Source organism: Lagenorhynchus albirostris, chromosome 7 (assembly GCF_949774975.1).
Source record: "Lagenorhynchus albirostris chromosome 7, mLagAlb1.1, whole genome shotgun sequence".
Taxonomy (NCBI): Eukaryota; Metazoa; Chordata; class Mammalia; order Artiodactyla; family Delphinidae; genus Lagenorhynchus; species Lagenorhynchus albirostris.
This window is the reverse complement of record NC_083101.1, coordinates 50,054,115-50,078,285: the sequence shown is the minus strand read 5'-3', so window position 1 is coordinate 50,078,285 and position 24,171 is coordinate 50,054,115. Positions and strand designations below refer to the sequence as shown.

Genomic DNA, 24,171 nt, shown 5'->3' with positions numbered 1-24,171 from the left:
TTGCAGCCAGACATTCTTTTTATGCGGCTGACTCTGGTGACAGATTAGGTGCTACTGGGGGCAGGAAACCTGGATAGGAAATACTGATTCCTTAACTCAGAGGATAGGCTAGTTTGTTTGTATGTTCTTAACTGACCTTAAGAAAAAACATACGCAGTCAGTGAAAAAGTTTCCGGAACTTGGAAAGATAGTCTAAAACCATATACCATATACCAGGAAAGATAGTCTAAAACCATATACCAGGGCTCATGTAATCAACAGGAATATTAAATGTTTGAGTTAGAAGCCTTTGAAATTTCAGTATTTTTAAAAAATATATACTTCAGAGACTGGGGATTAGTTTATTGGAATTGGTCCCTTTTCTAGATTTATGATCCTGTTTATCCTTGTAGGTGATACTCTCTGGAATCATAGGATTAACAACTTGGAAACGGCCTATGATACTCCTGGTATGTACTGATCTTACAAATTTTTATCCTTTGTAAAATGTGCTGTTTATGAAGTCAGTTGAAATAAGTTGTTGAGGAAGTGCTAAAGCTTCCTTGTTCATTAAAAAAAGAAGTTAACAGTGGACAATATTAGAAGCCAGATGTTCTCATGACAGTAAAGTAAGATGATAATTTTGCTGCTTTTCTGATTCACTTTAAGCTTCTTATATACCCAGTTCTATACATGTGTTTCAAGTTCCAGGATTAGATCTATTGTAAAGATATAACAAAAGCAAAGCAAAACAAAACTAAATAGCTGGGACTTCCCTGGTGGTCCAGTGGTTAAGAATCTACCTTCCGGGACTTCCCTGGTGGCGCAGTGGTTAAGAATCCACCTGCCAGTGCAGTGGACACAGGTTTGAACCCTGGTCCGGGAATATCCCACATGCTGCGGAGCAACGAAGCCCATGTGCCACTACTGAGTCTACTCTCTAGAGCCCGCAAGCCACAACTACTGAGCCCATGTGCTGCAACTACTGAAGCCCACATGCCTAGAGCCCGTGCTCTGCAACAAGAGAAGCCACCACAATGAGAAGCCTGCGCACTGCAACGAAGAGCAGCCCCTGCTCACTGCAACTAGAGAAAGCCCACACGCAGCAATGAAGACCCAACGCAGCCAAAAATAAATAAATTAAAAAAAAAAAGAAAAGAATCCATCTTCCAATGCAGGGGACGTGGGTTCGATCCCTGGTCAGGGAACTAATATCCCACATGCTGTGGAGAAACAGCCCATGTGCTGTAACTACTGAGCCTGTACACTCTGGAGCCTGCGTGCCACAACTAGAGAGAAGCCTGTGCGGCGCAACGAAGAGCCCGCGTGCTGCAAGTAATAACCCAAAGCAGCCAAATTAATTAATTAATTAATTTAAAAAATAGTCTTAAAAAAACCCCCACTAAACGGCTTACTCTGGGAATTTTGAACATACACAAAAGTGAAGGGAATGATATAATGAACTCCCTGTACCAATCATCCAGCTTCAACAATTATCAATCCTTAGCCAATCTTGTTCAGTTAGACCCTTACCCATTCCCCACCCCTTCCACGTTCTTTTAAAGCAAATCTCAGCTTAAATCATAAATACATTGTTTTTTATTGTTACAGTACTTTGGTTGGGCAATCTCAGAATTTCCTTGCTTAGACTTCCTATATTCTCTCTTTATCACACCTATATTATATGTTCATCGTAATAGAGACATATATTGTTGACTTTATCCTTTTTTTAGTTATTCAGGTAAAATTCACGTAGTATAAAATTAACCATTTTAAAGTGTACAATTCGATGGCATTTAGTAAATTCCCATCCTTTATTTTTATTTATGTCCTTTTGATTCAGGGAATACTATAAAAAAATAGACAAATGCCAATGGAGAGGCCAACTTACAAGGATGAGGTAGAGGATCTAGGAAATTCAATTTGAAGTATGCTTAAAAAAATTTATTTTTCTGTATAGCATCTCTTATGTTTCTCCCATCCATTTTGAAATAGGGTTAAATAATTTTCTGAATTCATTCCATTTATATACATAACGCAGCCAGGCTGTCCTTCAGACCACTGTTTGCTAAGTGATGGGTAACAAATATAAAACTAGTTAAATTCTTAAATACAAGGAGATGAAGCACATTTCAGGATACAGTGAGAACAATGGAGCCCAATACTGTGTTGACGATCTTGAAAAACTGAACTGAAGAGTTTTCAGACCCACAAGACAATGCAGGCAACATTTTACAGGTCCATCAATTATTGCATTTGGTGAAACTTTGTTAATATTTCCAGAAGGAGTAAATGATTGATACAGCATTTTAATATATTAGACATCAGGATAGGAGAAAATGAGGCTTTGGATGAGTCTTCTGGCATGTGTTATGAGTGCTTGGGGTTTGTTTTACAACTCTAGGTTTACAGTCACTGCAGAAAAATTTTTGATGGTGTTCAATGTTTATACTAATATTTGGTTATAGGCATCATCTTTGCACTGTCCTTTTCCATTGGGTCAATATTGAAATGCTCAGTCATACGAACCTCAGGTATTTAAAATCAGAAAACTATCTAATCTAATGCTATTTGTACTTTTAAAATTCCAAATGGTGAAGAGAATATGAGTGCTTGTTCTAGATAGATATTAAGAAAGTCCACCTTTTAAAATATTTCTTTCTTTAACATTGTTTTCTTTTGGAAAGGTGCCCTTGTAAATTTATTATGTGAGCTCAAGCAACTTTAAATGAAAATGACCTTAATAAAAATGTATTTCTCATCCTTGTTAAGTATATGTACTTTGTCACAAAGTTGTAACCAGTTTGTACATACCATGTTGTGCTCTGCTTTTTCTGTTTAATATGAAATTAAGTTCACATTAGTAGCTATTATGTTTCCCTGTACGAGGAGTCCACATGCCTATCACTTAGAATTGCTACGCAGCATTTTGTCATATTTCTATATTACCATCAGTCCTAAGCCTGTTGGACATCTGAGCTTCGAAGTTTTGACTGTTATGAATTATGTATTTAGAAGGTCATTTAGTGATCATTTTGAAATGTTAATTAACATCAGTTTATAAAGAAGATAAATTAATTGGCAGGAATTGTGCAAGGGAAAACTTTCTGAGTATATCAGTAGGTCATTTGAGCCTTAGTCAGTATCATAGAGGAAAAAACAGTCCATGGGAATCTTAGTAGTATATCATTATACCCTCTGCCAAATGCTTTTGTTATGTTAAAAAGCCAGATGAAAGAAACTGACGCACCAGTCAGACACTCCTAGTTTGAGTCCTAGTTCATTTACGGAAGAGCTATGTCACTGTGCAAGCCACTTAGCTTCTCTGAGTCTAGTTTTCTTTTCTGAACAGAGGATAATCTAGTGACCCTCAATGGATACTTTACCTTTTTTTTTTGGTTCCCCACGCATCCCCCTTTCTGAGTTTTAGGGAATCTGCCATCAGATGATTTGAGTGGGAGGCTGTGTTCATTAGAGAAGCCAGAAGTGCCCGTGTGTTTTTGCAGACCCGGGCTGGGCTGGTCAGAGTCACAGCCCTACCGCCATTCACGTCCCACACTCTACCTACAGGGGCGCCTTCTGACTCTGACACAGCCAGGCTGTCCTTCACAAACCTAGGACTTTCTTTCCCTAGCTGTTTGCTTGGCTGCCTTCTTCTCTTCTGGGTCTCAGCTCAGCAGTCATCTCAAGAGAGAGACCTTCCTTGACCACCCTGATTGCAGTGACCCCTCCTCTCTGCCCCTCACCGGGTCCCAGCACTGAATACTGGCTTCTTCTTGGTCTGTAAGTAGCCTGAGTGTGCCTCACCTGTCTCCCCCAGTAGATGGTCAGTCAGTTCTGTGAGGACAGGGGTCTCTCCCCAGGACCACTGTGCTCAGGACACACTTAGGTTTGAACGGTGGCAGTAATTTGGCAACCAATAAGAAATTCAGATCCTGGATTAGTTCTCAAAGTTTCTCTTTTACCTTTGTCTTAAATTTTTCTCACTTGTTTTTGTTCACTTGAACTCTGTATTTACCACCTTTTAACTTCAGGGTGGTTAGAGAGTATTTTGGTAGTGGAGTTTGGGAGGGGGCTAGTTGGTCTCTTTAGGGGCTTTCAAGAGGCAAGCTGTTCTCATTTTGAGTTGTTGGGTGTCTAGAACATTTGAACACTTCCTTTTGAGAGCGTTTACATTTGTGCTCCCTCTTTGTGTTTGTTTCAGTGATTACATCAGGTTTATACTGGTTTGAACAAAGAAGGTCAGTTTGACCTAGTTCCTTCAAACTCAAGTTTTCATGGAAACTCAGAGTTGGACGATTTCATTCACTGGGTCCTCTTCTTTCTACTGATAGAATACTCAGGTGTCCAGAACAAAATAATAATTTTGGGAGACACTTTGTGAATGTTTGTAGCTATTTTGGGCTGTGACTGGGATTAAGGTTGGGGGTGTGTGCATGTGTGTGTATGGTATTCTATCAAGAATACTTGTGTATTTTCCATCAAGAGCAAACATTTTCCTTTTTTTTTTGCGGTACGTGGGCCTCTCACTGTTGTGGCCTCTCCCGTTGCGGAGCACAGGCTCCAGACGCGCAGGCTCAGCGGCCATGGCTCACGGGCGCAGCCGCTCCGCGGCATGTGGGATCTTCCCGGACCGGGGCACGAACCCGCGTCCCCTGCATCGGCAGGCGGACTCTCAACCACTGCGCCACCAGGGGAGCCCAAACATTTTCCATTTTAAAAGAATGTTCCTTATATTTTCTAGATATCATTCAGTTTTCATTCTAATGAAATGTTTTAGACTTGTTTAGAAATCACAGACTCAGTGCTGGGAATGCCCTCAAAGATTGCCTTACTTAGGCACCTCAGTTGGAAAACAGAATTGTCTTGATAAGATAGTTACTGAATTGGTGGACTGGACCCGGGCTGGTGTCCTAACCAGGGTGGAGACCCCCTGTCTCTGCCAGGAAGGTTCTTTCTCCTATTGGATTTGCACAGCCAGTAACAAAACTGATGCTGAGACTGGAACAGCACAAGCTTTTCTTTTTTTTAACTATAAAGATGTTTTTATTATTTTTTTTCACATCCTTATTAGAGTATAATTGCTTTACAATGTTGTGTTAGTTTCTGCTGTATCACAAAGTGAATCAGCTGTATGTATACATATATCCCCATATTCCCTCCGTCTTGAGCCTCCCTCCCACCCTGGAACAGCACAAGCTTTATTCGATGGCCAAAGGATGGAGAAGAGGGAACCTAGTTCTCAAATCCACTTCTCAACCCAATTTGGGGGAGAGACACCAAATATATAGGAGGGTCAAGGTAAAAGGAGGGAGGGAATTAGAAAGAGTGGGAAGAACACTCATGAGTTATTCGAGAATCAGAGTGTGGTTTGGACCTGGAACTGATGCAGCTCTCCTTTTCAGTCCTTACGTGGGCTTTTCCAGTTGTCATGGCAATCGTCAACTGTCATGGTGCTGGTGAGTGTGTCATAACCTGCTAATGTATTACAAAGAACGTATAATGAGGCTCAAGATCTACTAGAAGTCGGGCTTCCCAGGTGGCACAGTTGGTTGAGAGTCCATCTGCCAATGCAGGGGACGCGGGTTCATGCCCCGGTCCGGGAGGATCCCACATGCCACGGAGCGGCTGGGCCCGTGAGCCATGGCCGCTGAGCCTGCGTGTCCGGAGCCCGCAACGGGAGAGGCCACAGCAGTGAGAAGATCTACTAGAAGTCAAATATTCCGTCATCTTGGGCCTATTTGGTTCTAACCAGTTCTTTTTTTTTTTTTCTTTGCAGCTTCCTCCTGAAGCTTAGATTAAGACTAACTGGTTTCTCTTTGAGGGAGGGGCAGGGGTCTGATTCTGGGGCAACAGCCTCAGTAACAAGATGTGTTCCTTTGGTGGTACATTTGGTAAGAATTGCCACTGTGAAAGCCCAGCCAGGCATTCTGCCTACAGTTTTGGTTGCTTATGAAGTGGTAATTTGAGCTATAGTTATTTTTATTTTTCTTGTCAGTTTGGAACAGAGGGGATGAATATGACCTTCAAGCTGATAAAAGACAGCTTTATCCTTTAGCACAAAGAATGAAGGTTCTTCCCTGGTGATGTTCTTGGGTCACATATGTGGTTTATTCTCAACTGCGGGTCCTGTTGATTTGAACCCTAGACTAAGAACAGAAGAGGTAGATGAATTGGCTGTTTTTAGAAAATGATCCATCAGTTTCTCTTCTAACTTCAAGATTATAGTATTTAGGGTAAAGCCTCCCTCATTCCCCAAAGAGACTAAAAAATGGCCTCAGTATGATACACGAATATCTTATTACCCCTCAGCTAACAGTTTAAGTAGGCTAGGCTGGTAAGATGGTCCCACTCCATTTGGGGATCCAGGTTCTTTCCATCTTATTGTGCCGCAAAGGGAGGGTCATGAAATGTCCAGACACTTTGTCAAAAGAGATTGAGGAACTAGTCTCACCAGATAGTCAGAAAATACTTACAGGTGGGTTATGCCGTGGGACAGATGGTGGCCCTTTCATTCCTGATGATAAAAGAACAGGAGGGAGCAGACTACCTAGGCACAGTTTAGGAATCTGTACATTTATAAAAGGAACTTTGAAGCTCTGGCTTGTGCAGTCTGGTTCTTTCAGGAATATTTCATGGTTGTCAGTCATTTGGAATGAGCTCCCTGGTTTGAGAGTTCAAGAAACCTGCATTTTAATGCTGACATGTTACCACTAATTATTGGATGATCTCAGGGAAATCTCTTGATTTCTGCAGGTATAAAATGAGGGTTTTTTTTACCTGTAGTATTTGTTGCATCCCCTTGTCTTGAATACCACTGTTGATTCCCTGAAATCCCGTTGATCAAGCAAAGCTAAGTTTATTGGACCTGCTGAAGTAAGGGAGAACACCTTACCCATAGTTCTCAGAAGGAGTGAGTCTAAGAGAGGATATTTATAGAGTTTTAGGACCCCGGCTGAGTGATTTTAAGGTGAGTCTTGCAAGATAGGCAATTGACTGGACTTGGGCAGAACCTATGAGATAGTAGCTTTGGATTGGTGGGCAAATGGAGGGGAGGGCCTTGAAGCAAATTTGATGAGTAAGTTGTTAGTTTTGATAACTATTTTAGTTGGTTCACAATCTTACCTTTGAGGAGCAAGTATTTCTCGGAGCAAGTAGCTCAGTTATCTTTGCTTGTTCTCAGTACTGTTTATTATAGGGTCAGAAGAGTATGGCCAGTCCCAGAATTAGCACAGGGACTGGAAATTATGTTGGTTTTAGTTCTCATCGTAAATTTCATGGAGGACCCATTCTTTTTTTTTTTTTAACATCATTATTGGAGTATAATTGCTTTACAATGTTGTGTTAGTTTCTACTGTATAACAAAGTGAATCAGCTGTATGTATACATATATCCCCATATCCCCTCCCTCTTTCGTCTCCCTCCCACCCTCCCTATCCCACCCCTCTAGGTGGTCACAAAGCACCGACTTCATCTCCCTGTGCTATGCGGCTGCTTCCCACTAGCTAACTATTTTACATTTGGTAGTGTATATACGTCCATGCCACTCTGTCACTTCATCCCAGCTTACCCTTCCCCCTCCTTGTGTCCTCAGGTCTATTCTCTACGTCTGCTTCTTTATTCTTGTCCTGCCCCTAGGTTCGTCAGAACCATGTTTTTTTGGATTGGAGGACCCATTCTTTTTTTTTTTTTTTTTTTAACGTTGAGCCTTTTTAAAATTAATTTATTTTTTTAAATTTTTGGCTGTGTTGGGTCTTCGTTTCTGTGCAAGGGCTTTCTCTAGTTGTGGCAAGCAGGGGCCACTCTTCATCGCGGCGCGCGGGCCTCTCGCTGTCGTGGCCTCTCTTGTTGCGGAGCACAGGCTCCAGACGCACAGGCTCAGTAGTTGTGGCTCACGGGCCTAGTTGCTCTGCGGCATGTGGGATCTTCCCAGACCAGGGCTCGAACCCGTGTCCCCTGCATTAGAAGGCAGATTCTCAACCACTGCGCCACCAGGGAAGCCCCGGAGGACCCATTCTTAACATCCATTATGCTAATTAAGCAAACAAATAATTTCATCAATCGGACAACTTATTTCCATTGTCACTCTGCTAATTTAGCAAAGCTGCTTGGATGTTGTTGGGAGATAAAGATAAAAGCAGCAGCTTCTGGAGTATGGCTTTTTTCATAAATGCTGAGTATCCTGGAATTTGAATTCTTAATCGTCCTGAGGGTGTAGCTTGGACCAGTCAATATGTACATGATATCACACTGTCTGTGCTGAAGTTTTTGGAGGTGTATTTCAGACATACTGTAGTATGTGTGCGTCTGGGTTGCCGAAGGGCCTTCTAACCATCCTGCATTCTGAGCCCAGCAGGCCATAGTGATCAATTTCTGAATATGCCTCTGAGACAACTACATGGACTGTGAATGATTTGGGGCAAGGGAGGAGACCATTTTGAATCAGGGAGCATCTTAAAATAGATGTCGTGTGAAAAGTTGCAGAATAATGTGTATGGTACCCCTTGTGTTTTTTAAAAACATTGGGGGGATCATACGTGTGTTTGTAGTTACATGAAAAATTCTTGAAAAGGCATACAAGAAACTGTTCACAGTAGGCACCTCTGTTGAGTGCAGTGGGAATGGGAGGGAAGGAGACTGACTTTCCACTTTATGTCTGGAGAGGACATGTGTTGTGTGAAGTGGAGGATGTTTTAGTTTCCCTGTTTTGTTTGGGTTCTGGCTGTCGGTACCTACATATCTGAACTCTCTTCCTCCGGGGTTTGTTTATCTGCCCTTGTGTGTCCTGATGAGAGGCAGGATCCTGTCTCTGGCTGGAAGCTTCTGAGGCTAGATGCTTACACTCCTGCATGCCGGCAGCCAGGGTGTGAGCCATGACCTCCTCACCACTGAAGCTCCGGCCCAGGACTTGGAAGCTGGAGCCCTTGATGCAGAATAGCCGGGGCAGTTTAGAATTCATTCGGCAAAAGAGGCAACCTGTGTCCAAGGCTGGCATCCAGTGACCTGGCTTTCCTGTGGCATGACCTTGGTAGAGGTCCCAGCACCCAGCTTCCCTGGACTCCTTCCCAGATTTGTGAGCCTGGTTCCTGTGGATTCTGTGAACTACCCGATAGCCTGCTTATTTAGTCTGAGTTGATTTCTGTTGTTCATAACATAATCGGGAACTCCGACTGCTGTGGGACCATGATTTTTTTTTTCTTCTGCCAATGTTACTTTTACAAGAATTTTTAAAAAACCAGTTCAAAAATAGATTCATTTTAAACATTTGCTCGTTTATGGTAACTCAGTTGAAGAACAAGAAATCCAGTGGGTGCTCAAGTTAGATTGATTGATGGTTTGTTCTTGACTTGGGTGGAAAGTGTTAGGTAGATGAGCTGGTGGGGGCAGTTGTCGGGGGTGGTGGTGGTGGAATTGGGTCTGCCTAGCTGTCACTTCTCAATGAGGATACAAAGGGTTGCCTTGTAGAGCTCTTTAGTGAACAGAAAAGAATAATTTATAAACGGACATTGTGTATTAGCAGGTATTCTGCATGTTGATGGAGTGTAGATTCGAGTCAGACCTGGATCTGATTGGGGTCCCATAATTAGATGTATAGTTTAGGGCATAATAAATAAATCACCTCTCTGAGACTTTTCCCTATTTATTTCTATATCTATAAGATATATTTATTTATATATGATATACATACATGACACAGTATATATATATGTATCAAACATATGTGTGTATATGATATATACACACACATACATAGGTGCCATAGATATATATTTCAAACATACCACTGTGACATTGAGACATTTTATAATTTACTAAGTACCTTTTAAGAGGAAAAGAATCTTTTTTATTTAAAAAAGGGGGAGCTTGGGCTTCCCTGGTGGTGCAGTGGTTGAGAGTCTGCCTGCAGATGCAGGGGACGCAGGTTCGTCCCCCGGTCTGGGAAGATCCCACATGCTGCGGAGCGGCTGGGCCCGTGAGCCATGGCCGCTGAGCTTGCGTGTCCGGAGCCTGTGCTCCGCAATGGGAGAGGCCACAACAGTGAGAGGCCACGAACCCCCCCCTCCAAAAAAAGGGGGGGGAGCTCATTAGCCTTCTTATTCTTATTGAAAGTAATAATTAGACCTCTGTGCATTTTTCCCAGCATCCAAACCTGACCACACTCCCCCAAATTAACCATTTTAATTTCTCTCTGCTTTTAGTGCCCCTGGCAGTTGTCTCCATCTCACTAAAAGGGAGGCATGGGTGACACATTCTCTCCTATTGAAGTTATTTTTATTTGAAAATAATCTTTATTTCTCCTATTGATGGCTTTATAATTTTAAATAATATTATAAAGTTCTGTTTCTTAATTCATTAACTTTGGACAGTATCTTTTGATTCTCTCTTTTATAAGATGAAGAAATTAGCAGTTAGCTCTGCTTCTTTCCCCCTTTTACCTCCTGTTGATGGTAACATTTCCTTTATATAGTCAGTGATTTAACATTAACATTTTACTCTTAAACTATGTCATACCATTCAGATTTTGTCTGTAAATTGTTTCTAAAAGAGTGAAAACCGATAATAGCATTTATAGTATTTTCATTATATGAATGTGATTGAAATAGGAGGTTAGAATTGGATTCTTGCTTTCCAGATTCACCTGAAGCCAAAATACAACCCATGCCAACAGCTCCCACGTTCCAGTGTGTGTTAGACTATCTAAGCAGGACTTGTAAAGCTTCTGGGTGAAACTAGCTTTGCAGCCTTTAGCTGATCTCCATCCCCCAGCCTATAAAAGGATTAGGGGTTAAAGAGACAAATGTTTGGAGAAAGTTACTGAATTGCTGTGGCATTTTAAGTTCCACCTCTGCATGGGGGAGGGGAGCGGTGCTTAAAGATAAGCACTGGAGAACCTGAGACAGGTCTCACAGTGGTTGACTGGACTGGTGTCAGACTCCTGCCTGGGGAATTTAAAGGGCTGGCTGGAGTCCTTGTGACCTGAGAGTTAACGGCTGCAGTTGGGAAATAATTGTACTTTCACAGACCAAGCCCAAGAAGTGTACTTCCAGCTGACCAGATGGGTGGGCTCTGTGAGAGAGAGTAGGCCTGGGATGAGCTTATATCCTGCCCCAGGGAGCCCCTTAGAGGAGTGAGGGGACCAGAGCAGAGAGAGGCCGGGCCTGCCCTGACAGATGCCCACATTAAGGGAACTGCAAGTTCAAGAATGGGTATCTCAGAGGAGCCAATGGAAGCCTCATTCAGGAGAGTCTCCTGTAAACACTTGCCAAGGCCGGTTGTGAACAATCAAGGGAACTCTTCCTGCCCCCCACCTTGTTTACGCACTTGGCCTGGCCTCCCCCTTGCTCCCTCCTCTCCAGAGTGGCAGGGCTGTGGCTGGCAGGCTCATGAGAAGTGGACACAAAAAGCAAGGAAGTAGAGGAGATTATGTCTTTTCACTGCCTTTCCCACTGCAGACGTGTTTGCTCCCTACAAGAAGAAGCCTGATGAGAAGGAAAGAAGGTGAAATTTAAATGCAGTTTCAAGTTTTGACTGGGACACAGGTCTGGACATTTTAAATACCAAAATGGGACTTTTTGTGACTTGAAGTTACTGGAGGACTTTTTGTATCTGATGTTGACCAGAGGAGTCATGGGCCCAGCCTCAGATTTCATCTAAGGGTTCAGGAAGAGCTAGCCCTACAAAGTGGGCGTGAACAACATCGCTGGGGTGAGGGTGGAAGCAAAGTGGTTTTCTGTTGATGGCCGTGAGTCCTGCTTGTTCAGAGGATCAGCTGCATTATTTTCTGTAGCACCAGGAAGAATGATTGGATCTGGAGAGAGAACAGTTTCAAGCAGCCAAGTCAAATCTATTATTCTTTTTTATTCTCTGTCATTTGCTCAGCATCATGTCATATTTTAGTTTGCTTCAGCTTTGGACCATGACTGATATATACAGTGACGTTTTTCTTAGAGTTTCTAAATGACTCTTCTTTTTCTTGTTGGCAAAAAAGGTACCTAATCTCAGAGATCATGTAGCTTCTTTTTTTTTTTTGCGGTACGCGGGCCTCTCACTGTTGTGGCCTCTCCCGTTGCGGAGCACAGGCTCCGGACGCGCAGGCTCAGCGACCATGGCTCATGGGCCCAGCTGCTCCGCGGCATGTGGGATCTTCCCGGACCGGGGCACGAACCCGTGTCCCCTGCATCGGCAGGCGGACTCTCAACCATTGCGCCACCAGGGAAGCCCTTCTTGTATTTTTAAACAGCTTTATGGAGATGTAATTGGCATATCACAACATTCACACATTTAAACTGTACAGTTCAATGGCATGTTCACAGATATGCACAAACATCACCACCATCAATTGTAGAACATTTTCACATCACCCCAAAAAGAAACCCTGTATCCGTTAGAAGTCACTCCTTATTTCCTCTCCATATTCCCACCCTAGGAAACCACTAATGCACTGTCTATCTCTATAAATTTGTGTATTCTGGGTATTTCAAACAAACAGAATCATATAATATGTGATCCTTTGTAACTGGCTTCTTTCACTTAGCATTTTTTTTTAGCACAATATTTTTAAGGTTCATCATATTGTAGCATGTATCAGTACTTTTCCCCCTTTTTGTTGTTGAATACTAGTCCATTGATGGATGTACCACAGTTTATCTATTTATCAGTTGATAGACATTCCCACTTTCTGTCTACTATGAATAATGGTGCTGTGAACATTAGTTTTTTTGTGGACATGTTTTCATTTCTCTTGGCTATACGCCTTGGGGTGGAATTGCTGAGTCATATAGTAACTCCACGTTTAACATTTTGAAGAACAGTTTCCCAAAGCAACTGTGTCATTTTACATTCCCATCAGCAGTGTATGCGGGTTCCAATTTCTCTGAATCTTTGCCAATACTTATTATTGTATTTTTAATTATAGCCATCTTTATGGGTGTGAAGTGGTATCTCATTGTGTTTTTGATTGGATGTTGAGAATTTTCATGTGTTTACTGGTCATTTGCATGTCTTCTTTGGAGAAATGTCTATTCAGATCCTTTGCCTCACCATACCTCACCATAGTAACATTATCACAACTAACAAAATTACCCAATTTCCCTTTTCAAGTCCCTTATCAGATATATGATGTGCAGATATTTTCTCTCATTCTGTGGGTTCTCCTTCAACTTCTTCTATGGCGTCGTTTGAAGCACAAAAGTTCTTCATTTTCATGAAGTTCTTTTGTTGCTGTACTGTCATATCTAAGAAGGCTGGTCTAATCTAAGGTCATGGAGATTTACTCCTATATTTTCTTCTAGGAGTTTGATTGTTTTAGCTTATACTTGGGTCTATTTTGAGTCAATTTTTGCATACGGTGTGTCAGTGGTCCGAGTTCATTCTTTTGCAGGTGGATATCCAGTTGTCCCAGCACCACTTGTTGAAGAGCCTGTTTTTTCCTCATTGAATTATCTTGGAACCCTAGTTGAAAATCAGCTGACTCTAAGTGTGAGTTTTACTTATCTAGCTTCTTAATCATACTTTTTACTAGTTGTTTTACTTTCTCCTTTGGACATTTCTAAGACTATTAACTTCCTGTTCCAGTTTGGACTTAATTGTTTTCTAGGTCTCCTGTACAGATGTCATCTAAATATTTCTTTTCTTGGTATTCTTGGATTAGAGCCATTGTTTCTTAGCTCTCAAGCCTCATGCATTCTTTTTTCTTGAATTCCTTTTTCATTTTTCCAGAGAATATTCTCAAATAAAAGTTTTCATGAAGAATGTAAGGGAAGCGAGCTCTCTAAGGGTTTGAATGTCTTGATGTGTCTTTGTTTTGCCCTCCCACTTGAATGATAGTTTGGCTACGTATAGAATTTGGGGTTCAAGATGATTTTCCTTCCAAAATTTGAAGGCAGTGCTTGATGACTGATGCTGATGCTGACCTGATTCTTGTTCCTTAGTGGGCAGCCCCTTTCTTTCTATCTGGAAGCTTTTAGGATCTTTATCTTCGTATTGATAAAGTTTAATTTTCAAAAAGATAAAATCATGACTCTTAGGCAAATATAAAACGAACGTGTCAGTAATGAGGGAAAACTGGTTCAAAGCACATTTGAGGAGCTAAGTATTTATAGGTGATGTTAGAAGAAGATTGCTGGGATAGATACAAAACTGGTTGATGTCCAGTAGAGCCATAAACAGTAATTTTTGAGGTTTTCTGTTCCATTGGACAGAATTTATTTCCATCTTTACTGAAAAAAAAATCTGCAACTTAAACTCTGCCTCTACAGAGTTATAAAATAGCTGATCAAATAACTAAATAAGTAAATGGAATACCCAGTAATCTCTTTTGCCCATTTGCAAGTTTCAGATAATTTTTCTGACAGTCTTCTGAAATTACATGAAGGTATATTTAGGTGTGGGTCTTTTTTCCTTCATACTTTTTGACTGTTTTTACCATTGAATATTTGAGTTTTTTAAAATTTGAAGACATGTGTCTTTCTTAAACACCAAGCAATTTTCTTTGCTGTTTCTTCGATTATTTCCTTCCCTCCATTTGCTCTGCTCTATTTTTCTAGAACATCTAATAGTCAGATGTTGGACCTCTTGAATTGATCATCTTTGTTTCTTAACTTTTCAAAGTCTTATACTTTTTATTTCTTTGTCTTTTTCTTTTCTATTCTCTGAGTAATCAGTGTTTTCTCCATGGGAGTCAGTAGTTCTGGTTGACATCTTGGTCCTTCTTGTTTGGTGCTGTTAGATTTTTGAATGTCTGTTGTTCCTTGATTATTCATAAATTCTAGTTGTGACTGAAGAACTAGGTTGGTAATATTTTTAATGTTTGTAATAATTTGTAATAAGAAGAAGAATAGTAATAATAGTAAACACATAAGTAAGATGCGTGTATTAACCCACTAATCCTATAAGATGTTATTAGTATCCTCCTTCTGAGGAAACCAAGGCACAGAGAGGTTAAGTAATCTGCCCAAGGTCACACAGCTATAAGTGACAGAGTTGGGTTGCAATTTCAGGTGGTTTCTATGTAGAGTCCATATTCTTAGTCACTACCCTTGTTTTTGTGGGTCTGTTTCCACAGCAAGCTTGTCTGTTAAGGGATGGGAGGGCTGCTGGGAGCTCTGTGCAGCTGAGCGGGCCTTTGTGATGGATAGGCTTTACTTTAAGGTGTGCTTGAGAGAAGTAGATGACTGTTATACCAAAAAGAAGACTTGACTTGGAGGGACTATTCCACCAGGACCCCTGTATCCCCAGGCACATTACTCAGCTCTTTTATAAAGAAGTTCATTAGTAATAGCTGGTGGGCACATGCTTCTGCTTCTTGTTACTTTTGCACCTGCAAAAGCCTCTTTAATATTTTTTTAATGTTTTATTATGAAAATTCTCAAACTTACAGAAAAGTTGAGTAAATAATGAATTCTCATATACCTTCCACTTGGATTCAATAGCTTTTAATGTTTTGCCTTACTTGCTATGTTTATATATAAATATTTTACATTGAAGTGTTTCAAAGTTTCAGACTTCATGGTACTTCACCCCTGTATGCTCTAGGAGGCATCTCCTAAAAATAAGACATTCTTCTACCTCACCGTAATAACATTATCATAAGTAAGAAAATTATTTGTAATTTCCTAATGTCATCTAATATTCAGCCCATATTTAAACTTTCCCAATTATTCCAAAATGTTATATAATTTTTTATTCATCAAAAAGCTTTTCAACTGAAGTATGATTTGTGCATATTTGTGTATGTATATGTGTACAGCTTGACGGATCATTCAAAAGTGAATACTCCTATGTGACCCTGTTCTGTTCTTCAAAATCCAGGACCCAGTCAAGGTTCAGTCATTTTATTTGACTATGCTGTCTCTTTAGTCTTCTGTATTCTAGAATACTCTTCCTGCCCCCTTTTTTTTTCTTTTTCCAGGAATTGACTTTGTGAAGAGATGAGTCCAGTTGGTTTCTTTATCTTTTCCCCCCTCATCTCCTTCCCACGTCCTCCTTTTCTTCCTTTGATATGGGAAATTTCAAATATACTCTTAATATGAGAGAAACACAGCAACCCCCCACCTTGTACTCATTGCCCAGCTACACATGTTCAAGATTGTCTCCTCTACACCCCTAACCATCCATTTCTCTTCTTCCTTACCACTGTGTTGTTTTCACATAAATCCCAGCCTTCACATTTCCTCCTTCAATATTTCAGTACATATATATAAAAGACATGGCTGGGAGCCCAGCAAGGGCTGTTAACTAGAGCATGGACATGTGACCTCCTCCTGTAACAGCCACCCAGCATGGAGACTGGGTTCTGAGAGGGACTGTCTGTAATGAGTGTTCCAAGAGGCCCAGGTGGCCCAGGCGTCATCTTACCATCTAGCCTGGATGTACCAGAATGTCATTCCTGCTGCATTCTCTTGGTCAAACAAGTTCCCAAGACCACCTTAGAATCAAGGGGAGGGGAATTGGAAATTGGACTCTACCTCTTTTCCTCTTTTTTTTTTTCTTTTGTGAGTAAAATGTACATATTTTCAATTTTTTTTTTTTTTTTTGCGGTACGCGGGCCTCTCACTGTTGTGGCCTCTCCCGCTGCGGAGCACAGGCTCCGGACACGCAGGCTCAGCGGCCATGGCTCATGGGCCTAGCCGCTCCGTGGCATGTGGGGTCCTCCCGGACCAGGGCACGAACCCGCGTCGCCCGCATCGGCAGGCGGACTCTCAACCACTGCGCCACCAGGGAAGCCCCATATTTTTAATTTTACAATTTTAACATTTAAAAGTATACAGTTCAATGACATTAAGTACATTCACAGCACTGTGCCACCATCACTCCTATCCATTTCCAGAACTTTTTCATCATTCCCAACAGAAACTCTGCACCCATTCAACCATAACTCCCCATTCTCCCCTGGTAATTACCATTCACTTTCTGTCTCTATGAATTTGATGACTCTACATAGAATTGCAGTCATACAATATGTGTCCTTTTGTATCTGGCTTATTTCACTTAGCATACTGTTTTCAAGGTTCATTCGTGCTGTACCATGTGTCAGTACTTCCTTTTTAAGGCTGGATAATATTCCATTGTATGTATTAGTCTTCACCTCTTGACGTGAGGAACAGCCTGTAAAGTACAGAGGGAAGGACTTGACGGCAGCTGTCTTTGAGGACTGTTGGCTCTGGAAAGTTTCTCAAGAGCCTCGATCTTCATTGTGGGAAGTCGTTAAGATCTGACCCTCTAATTTGCTGAACCTTGAGAAGCTAAGAGCACTGGAGAAGGGGCTAGAAGCAGGGAAAGAACGAAGAGTAGAGATGCACAGATGAAAGAGAAGAATAACTTAGAAAGAAAGTGAACTCTTAAGAATCATAGATCTGCAATTTTCCTTAAAACTTTCTGCTGCCTTTCTTATCTTCAAATCCAAATATACTTCTGCCACCTTATTCCCCAGGGGCAGAGCAGACCACGTTCCTGACCCTCTCACCTTGTTTGAAGAGTACATCCCCTGTGTCGTGTCATCCTCTGATTATTTCTCTTGAGGCTCTCATTAGGATATTTTCCTCCTGGTCCTCTGCCACATTCCTGATGAGAATATATTAATTTAGAGTGGCAGAGCTGCCTAAGTTGTACCAGGGAATTATGGAGCCAGACAGATTATGAGGTCACCCCCTTCTCTGCTACTCCTGATTGCTTGGGTCATGAGAAGAGTCACTTTCCTGAGAAATGAGGGGTGCAATGTGCTGAAAGGCAGCCCTGGGGGATGGGGGATCTGCAAGAGAACAGGGCAGGGGAGGACCCCAGGTAAAGCAGAAGTTCCTCTCACAAGCTGAAGCCTTGAAAATACCCTGAGATTTGTATATTTTCCTCAGGAATTTGCACCTCTCAGTTATAAGTGCTTTTAGCTCACCTCGAAGCTGTGTCCCAAACTAGTGAAAATTTGTGTCTCACTCTGGTGGGGAGAGGAAGAAGCCCTTCACTACTGTTGAAAAAGGAATTCAAAATAAATGTTATTACACTTGAAATATTTTATAAAAAGAAAATCTGGGCTAGCCATAACATGAGTAAATCTGACACTTAAACATCTCTGAGAGGAAAGAGAGACAGCTGGTTCTGTTCACAGCCACAGGCCTGTGTTTGGCTTGTTGGCAGAGAGAACCAGTCTGGACATTGGTAATATATCTGCCAAGCTTCTGGAGGAAGTTTAAAAGATGTCAAGGGAGTGAAGCCCAGGAGCAGGTTCTCTTGGGATCTGAGGATTAAAGGCGCCCTGGCAAACCGAGTCAGCGCATGTGTGAGCTCCTGAAACAGCTTTAGAGCAGCAGGAGGCTGGGCTTTGTGAGTCGCTGTGATTTACTATGTTTTGTTGGTTGCCGTGGTGCTGAGTGGTCTATCAGAAGATTCATTTTGCTAAACTAGTTCAGAAAGGTTTTAGTTTGGTGTCTTGTCTTGGATTCTTTTTCCTGGTGTCATTGGTGTTGTATTCAGATAACTTTGCTCATGATTCTACACCTTTGTATTAACGTGCTTCTCCAAACTGAATTAAAATTGTAAATGTTAAGAGTCAAATAAGTGGTTATGTTCATTGTCATGGGTCCTATGACATTCGTCTTACTAACCGGTGACTGATCAGTGGTTTGGAGCTTGGACTTCTTGACTCTGAGAACATAAATGTTAGAATGTTGGTCACATTCCCAGCCAGATCACAGAATGTTCTTGTTTCAATGGGAAAATGTAACCTGAATTCTAAGGACTGGGTGCTTTGTTCTTCCACCCAGTCACCCACCACCCCAACTCCTTCCTACAAAGGTTTGGGACAGAAGTCCCATCTTCCAGCCCCAGAAAGGGGTGAGTTCCCACCAGGAGCAGTAGCCATTTTCATGCAAGCAGTGATAGTTAATCTGGTGTTTGCCTTTCAAGGCCTGTCTGTATATGTTGCAGAATATTAGTAAGGATGCATGATACCTCCATATAGTGTTTATAATAAGAATCAATTTTCTTTCATTTGTTCATTGATTGATTGATTCATTCATTCATTCAGTAATATTTAAGACCACCTTGTTTTTGTGCCCCACTGGAGAAAAGTGTATTCTGTTTTTCATTTATTTTTGAGCAGTATCAAAAGAGTGCCTGTGGGGGAAAAAAGGCATAGTGACTAAATAGGTAGCAGTGATATTTTCTTGGGAAATTAAAAGAAGAAAGAAAGCGTGAAAGAAAAGGATTCTGAGGCAGTAGTAGTATTTTTTGAATTAAAAGTTTTTGAGAAGTTTCTAAAGGAAAGAATTTGGCGAGCTTTTGATATTTAAATAGAAAAAAATACACACACACAAGTTCACTAATCCCATTCATGAGGAATAAATTCTGTTGTTTTGCCTTTCCTCATTGCTAGTGTAGGATTCAGTTTTCTCAGGACCACTGAGTCAATTTATGCTTGCCCATTGACTCTGCCCTTGTGACCTAATTACCTCCCCAAGGCCCCAGCTCCTCATACCATCGCTTTGGGATTAGGATTTCAATTTACGAATTTTGGGGGACACAAACATTCAAACCATAGCAGTGGGTTTTATTTCATTTATGAGTGGACTGCAATTTGTTCATCTGTTCTCCTATTCTTAGACGTTTGGATTGTTTCTAGCGTTTGGCTATTATGAACCAGTTGCTCTGAACATTCTTGTACGTGTCTTTTTCTAGGCATATACACTAATGTATATACCTAAAAATGAATTGCTGAGTCATAGGGTGGTAGATATTTAACTTTATTAGAAACTGCCAGTAGTTTCCCATAGTGGTTGTGCCATTTTCTAATTGTTTCTGAGACTCACAATCAGTCCTTTTCTAGCCTCACTTTCATATCCAGAGGTATCTGCTGCCACCCATTTCTGAACATTTGGAGATTCTGAGGAATAAATTCTGCTGTTTTGGCTTTCCTCATTGCTATTGTAGGAGATTGAGTTTTCTCAGGACCACTGAGTCAATTTATGCTTGCCCACTGGTTTTCTAACTTCTAAAATTTTACAGCCGTTTTTCTGTTCTCTCTGTCCTTATGGATTTCTGCATTTAAAGTATTTCCTTTATTGCCATTTTAATGGGTTTTCAGGAATTAGTAGAACTAAATGCTTAAGTTCACTAAACTCATTCATTTTTAAGCTACTCTACCTTCACGCAATTACTGGAACTGTTTACTTATTTAAACATACATGGTTGACTTTTCAGATGCATCTTGAGCTTGGAGCAGTAGGGAAGTAAAAAGCAAAGTGGAAGTCCTTAAGCAGCAGGGAAAGGTCAGTCTATTTAGAGAATGAAATCTTGTATCAAAAAAGACACTCATCAATACCAAGCTGTGATAGGCATAATTATTTAATGATGTTATGTGATGGAGATTATGGGGAACTTTCTTAGCAGGTAGGAATGGGCAAACTGAAGGTGATGCTTCTTCTTGGATAGCTTCAGGTTCCCCAGACATTCTTTTATTGGGTCACTTAATTGAGACCTGGAATGAACTCGGGGCACAGTTGCAAGAGATCAGTGTCAAGGTGAATTCCAAATACTCAATTGAAAAACATACCTTTTGTGTCAAGCTACCTGGTATATAAGTATCAGAAGATACTCATGATTCAAGTTAGTAACAATAAAACCAAAAACATAAAAGGCTTAACTCATGTTGCCTGTCCTTGTGAGAGGACCAGCTCTTTGGATCCTGGATTTTGCATTTTACCCTAAAAAGCCACAGGATGCAGTGAGGCAAGCTCTCTGCTTTCTGAGTCCCACTGTCTTTCATGTCTAAAGTACAAGTTCTAGGAAGACATTTCTCCATCAGCTCTGGGCTTTTCTTTTTCTTGATGGTAAAACCCAGTGATGAATTGGCTTCAGTAGAATTCAGGGGCTGTAACCCACGGGGTTCACTTCATTGAACAAGTAATGTTGAATTTGAAGTGAGAACAATAGGAGCTAGGCTTAAACAGCAGAAAAAAATTAGGTTAAATGTAAGGAAAAATTTTATAGAGAAGTTGTTGTTAGTCAAGGTCTTGGTAAAACACAGATGGCAATAAAACTATAACTTGACAAGCAGTTAATTACGGGCTTGTTCACAAAGGTCTGTGCAGGGTGTAGGGGACAGTGAAGCTGTTACCATCCCTAGTCCTGACGGGAGAACGGTGGTCAGAATCCGGAAGTCGGGATCATGTACAGAGGGACCCCTTGAGACCTTGAGAGGACCTGTGGCTTTTCTTTTTTTTTGCGGTACGCGGGCCTCTCACTGTTGTGGCCTCTCCCGTTGCGAAGCACAGGCTCCGGTACGCGCAGGCTCAGCGACCATGGCTCACGGGCCCAACCGCTCCCTGGCATGTGGGATCCTCCCGGACCAGGGCACGAACCCGTGTCCCCCGCATCGGCAGGTGGACTCTCAACCACTGAGCCACCAGGGAAGCCCGACCTGTGGCTTTTCATGAGGAACACAGCCATCCTGAGGCTGCAGAGAGGGAACCAGGAGAAGAACACCCCAGCCTCACTCTCCTCCCTCCCTTGGATCTTCTGCCAGGCCTCCCCATTGGCTGAACCAAACCAGACACCAGAGGGCAAAGGAGCCCCAGTGATACGGTCTGCGGGTCAGTCTCCATGGGAGGAGGGGATGGAGTGAAGAGTAGAGAGAGGATCTAGAGGCGCCAACAGGAGACACCCCGTACACGTGACAATGGTCAGCGTGGTGGAGTGAGTTCCGAAAGCAGGTCGCAGAAAGAATTATGGAGAAGTTTTGGAAACAATATACCTACAGGTCATTCTTACAGTTTGTATATATCCTTTCCAGCTGCCACAAATTCAGGTGCATCACAAGTGTAAGATACAAGGTGCTGGTATTAGATGGAATGAAATTCATTTTATAATAAAAAGGTGCTCCCCTAAAGAGGAAATGCCTATTATTAGTAATAGTAAAACTGGTTGCCTAGCATTTTGCGAGATACAGAAGATTTTCATATACATCATTTTGTGTGAGTCTCTCATTAATCTTGGGAGGTACCTAGGATGATAGACCTTTTTTTTTTAACCTATTTTGTTGAAGTATAATTGATTTACAATGTTGTGTTAATTTCTGCTGTACAGCAAAATGATTCAGTTATACATATATACACATTCTTTTTCATATTCTTTTCCATTATGGTTTATGATACGATATTGAATATAGTTCCCTGTGCTATACAGTAGGGCCTTGTTGTTTATCCATTCTGTGTATAATATTGAGTTTATGTCTGCTAATCCCAAATTCCCAATCCATCTCTCCCTCCCCCTCGCTCCCCCTGGGAAACCACAATTCTGTTCTCTATGTCTGTGAGTCTGTTTCTGTTTCGTAGGTAAGTTCATTTGTGTCATATTTTATTTCACTTTATTTTATTTTTTTAAATAAATTTATTTATTTATCTTTGACTGCGTTGGGTCTTCATTGGTGCTGCAGGCTTTCTGTAGTTGCAGGGAGTGGGGACTACTCTTCATTGCGGTGCGCGGGCTTCTCATTGCGGTGGCTTCTCTTGTTGCGGAGCACGGGCTATAGGCATGCAGGCTTCAGTAATTGTGGCACGTGGGCTCAGTACTCATGGCTCATGGGCTCTAGAGCGCAGGCTCAGTAGTTGTGGTGCGTGGGTTTAGTTGCTCCGTGGCATGTGGGATCTTCCTGGACCAGGGCTCAAACCTGTGCCCCCTGCATTGGCAGGCGGATTCTTAACCACTGAGCCACCAGGGAAGCCCTGTGTCATATTTTAGATTCTACAGATAAGTGATATCATATGGTATTTGTCTTTCTCTTTCTGACTTATGGTAATCTCTAGGTCCATCCATGTTGCTGCAAATGGCACTATTTCATTCTTCTTTATGGCTGAGTAATATTCCATTGTATATATGTACCACATCTTCTTTATCTACTCATCTGTCCATGGACATTTAGATTGCTTCCATGTCTTGGCTATTTTAAATAGTGATGCTATGAACATAGGGATGCGTGTATCTTTTCGATTTATAGTTTTGTCCAGAATATGCCCAGGAGTGGCATTGCTGGATCATATGGCAACTCTGTTTTTAGTTTTTTGAAGAACCTCCATGCTGTTTTCCATAGTGGCTGCACCAATTTACATTCCCACTGACAATGTAGGAGGATTCCCTTTTCTCCACACCCTCTCTACCATTTATTGTTTGTAGACTTTTTGATGATGGCCATTCTGACCGGTGTGAGGTGGTACCTCATTGTAGTTTTGATTTGCATTTCTCTAATAATTAGCAATGTTGAGCATCTTTTCATGCATATGTTGGCCATCTGTATGTGTTCTTTGAAGAAATGTCAATTTAGGTCTTCTGCCCATTTTTCAACTGGGTTATTTTGTTGTTGTTGTTGAGTTGTATGAGCTATTTGTTTATTTTGGAAATTAAGCCCTTGTCAGTTGCATCATTTGCAAATATTTTCTCCCAGTAGGACAATAGACCTTTTTAACAGATGAGAAAAGTGAGTCTCATGGAGGTTGTCTAAGATATCACAGCAAGCAAGGGGAAGGCCTGATCCCAAATTTTGGTGTCTTTCACAAAGAGAAACTCAAATCACCTGCAATGATTTTTTTAAAGGCAAGAATGATGACAATAGAAGAAAATATAAGAAATTCTTCCCTTTTCCAGGTATAGCTCTGTGGGCTTTGTGACTATGATGTTCTTCACTAGTAGCTGATTTTTCACTGTCTTCTGTTTAAGGGGATGCCATCTGGTGATGGTTCGGATGGATATTTGAGTCCTGGATGTTATACCATTATAACTAGGTGAAAGCCAGAGGGGTCCATTCTGAAGGTCCCTGTATATCCTGAATCCCTTATAACTCCAATATTTTGTACGGTTGAGCCTGATCCAACCTCTGAAAGAGATATGCTTGGTATCCTAATATCCTACATGTCTGATATATACCACAGTGGTCTACACTAGAGTGCGGTAAGTCCCCTAGAGTACGGTAAGTCCCCTACCTACGAACCTTCAAGTTGAGAACTTTCAAAGATGCGAACATGCATTCAGGCATGAGTGAAATGGCAGCTTGTCCTCCGTCTCCTATGGCTGACGATCCTTCAGCTCTACCGTCTCCCACCTCCTCTCCCTCCTCCAGTCAGTAACTCTTCTTGCCTGTTCACTTGATGCCAGCCCCTGTATGCCGCTGTTGTACTGTACTTTTCAAGGTACTGTACTGTAAGATTAAAA

At 41.5% G+C, this 24,171-nt stretch overlaps 1 protein-coding gene across 3 annotated transcripts in view; it reads left to right on the top strand.

The window, feature by feature from the left end:
- ENTREP1 (endosomal transmembrane epsin interactor 1) overlaps positions 1 to 24,171 on the top strand; it is a 60,533-nt gene that overhangs the window by 10,037 nt on the left and 26,325 nt on the right. For 2 of the 3 annotated variants that reach the window (XM_060154997.1, XM_060155000.1), the window contains exon 2: positions 393 to 449. The exons of the other annotated variant lie outside the window; for it this stretch is intronic. In XM_060154997.1, the coding sequence (XP_060010980.1) occupies positions 393 to 449 (57 nt within the window). The remainder of the gene's footprint in view (positions 1 to 392; positions 450 to 24,171) is intronic. 3 annotated transcript variants of the gene reach the window in all.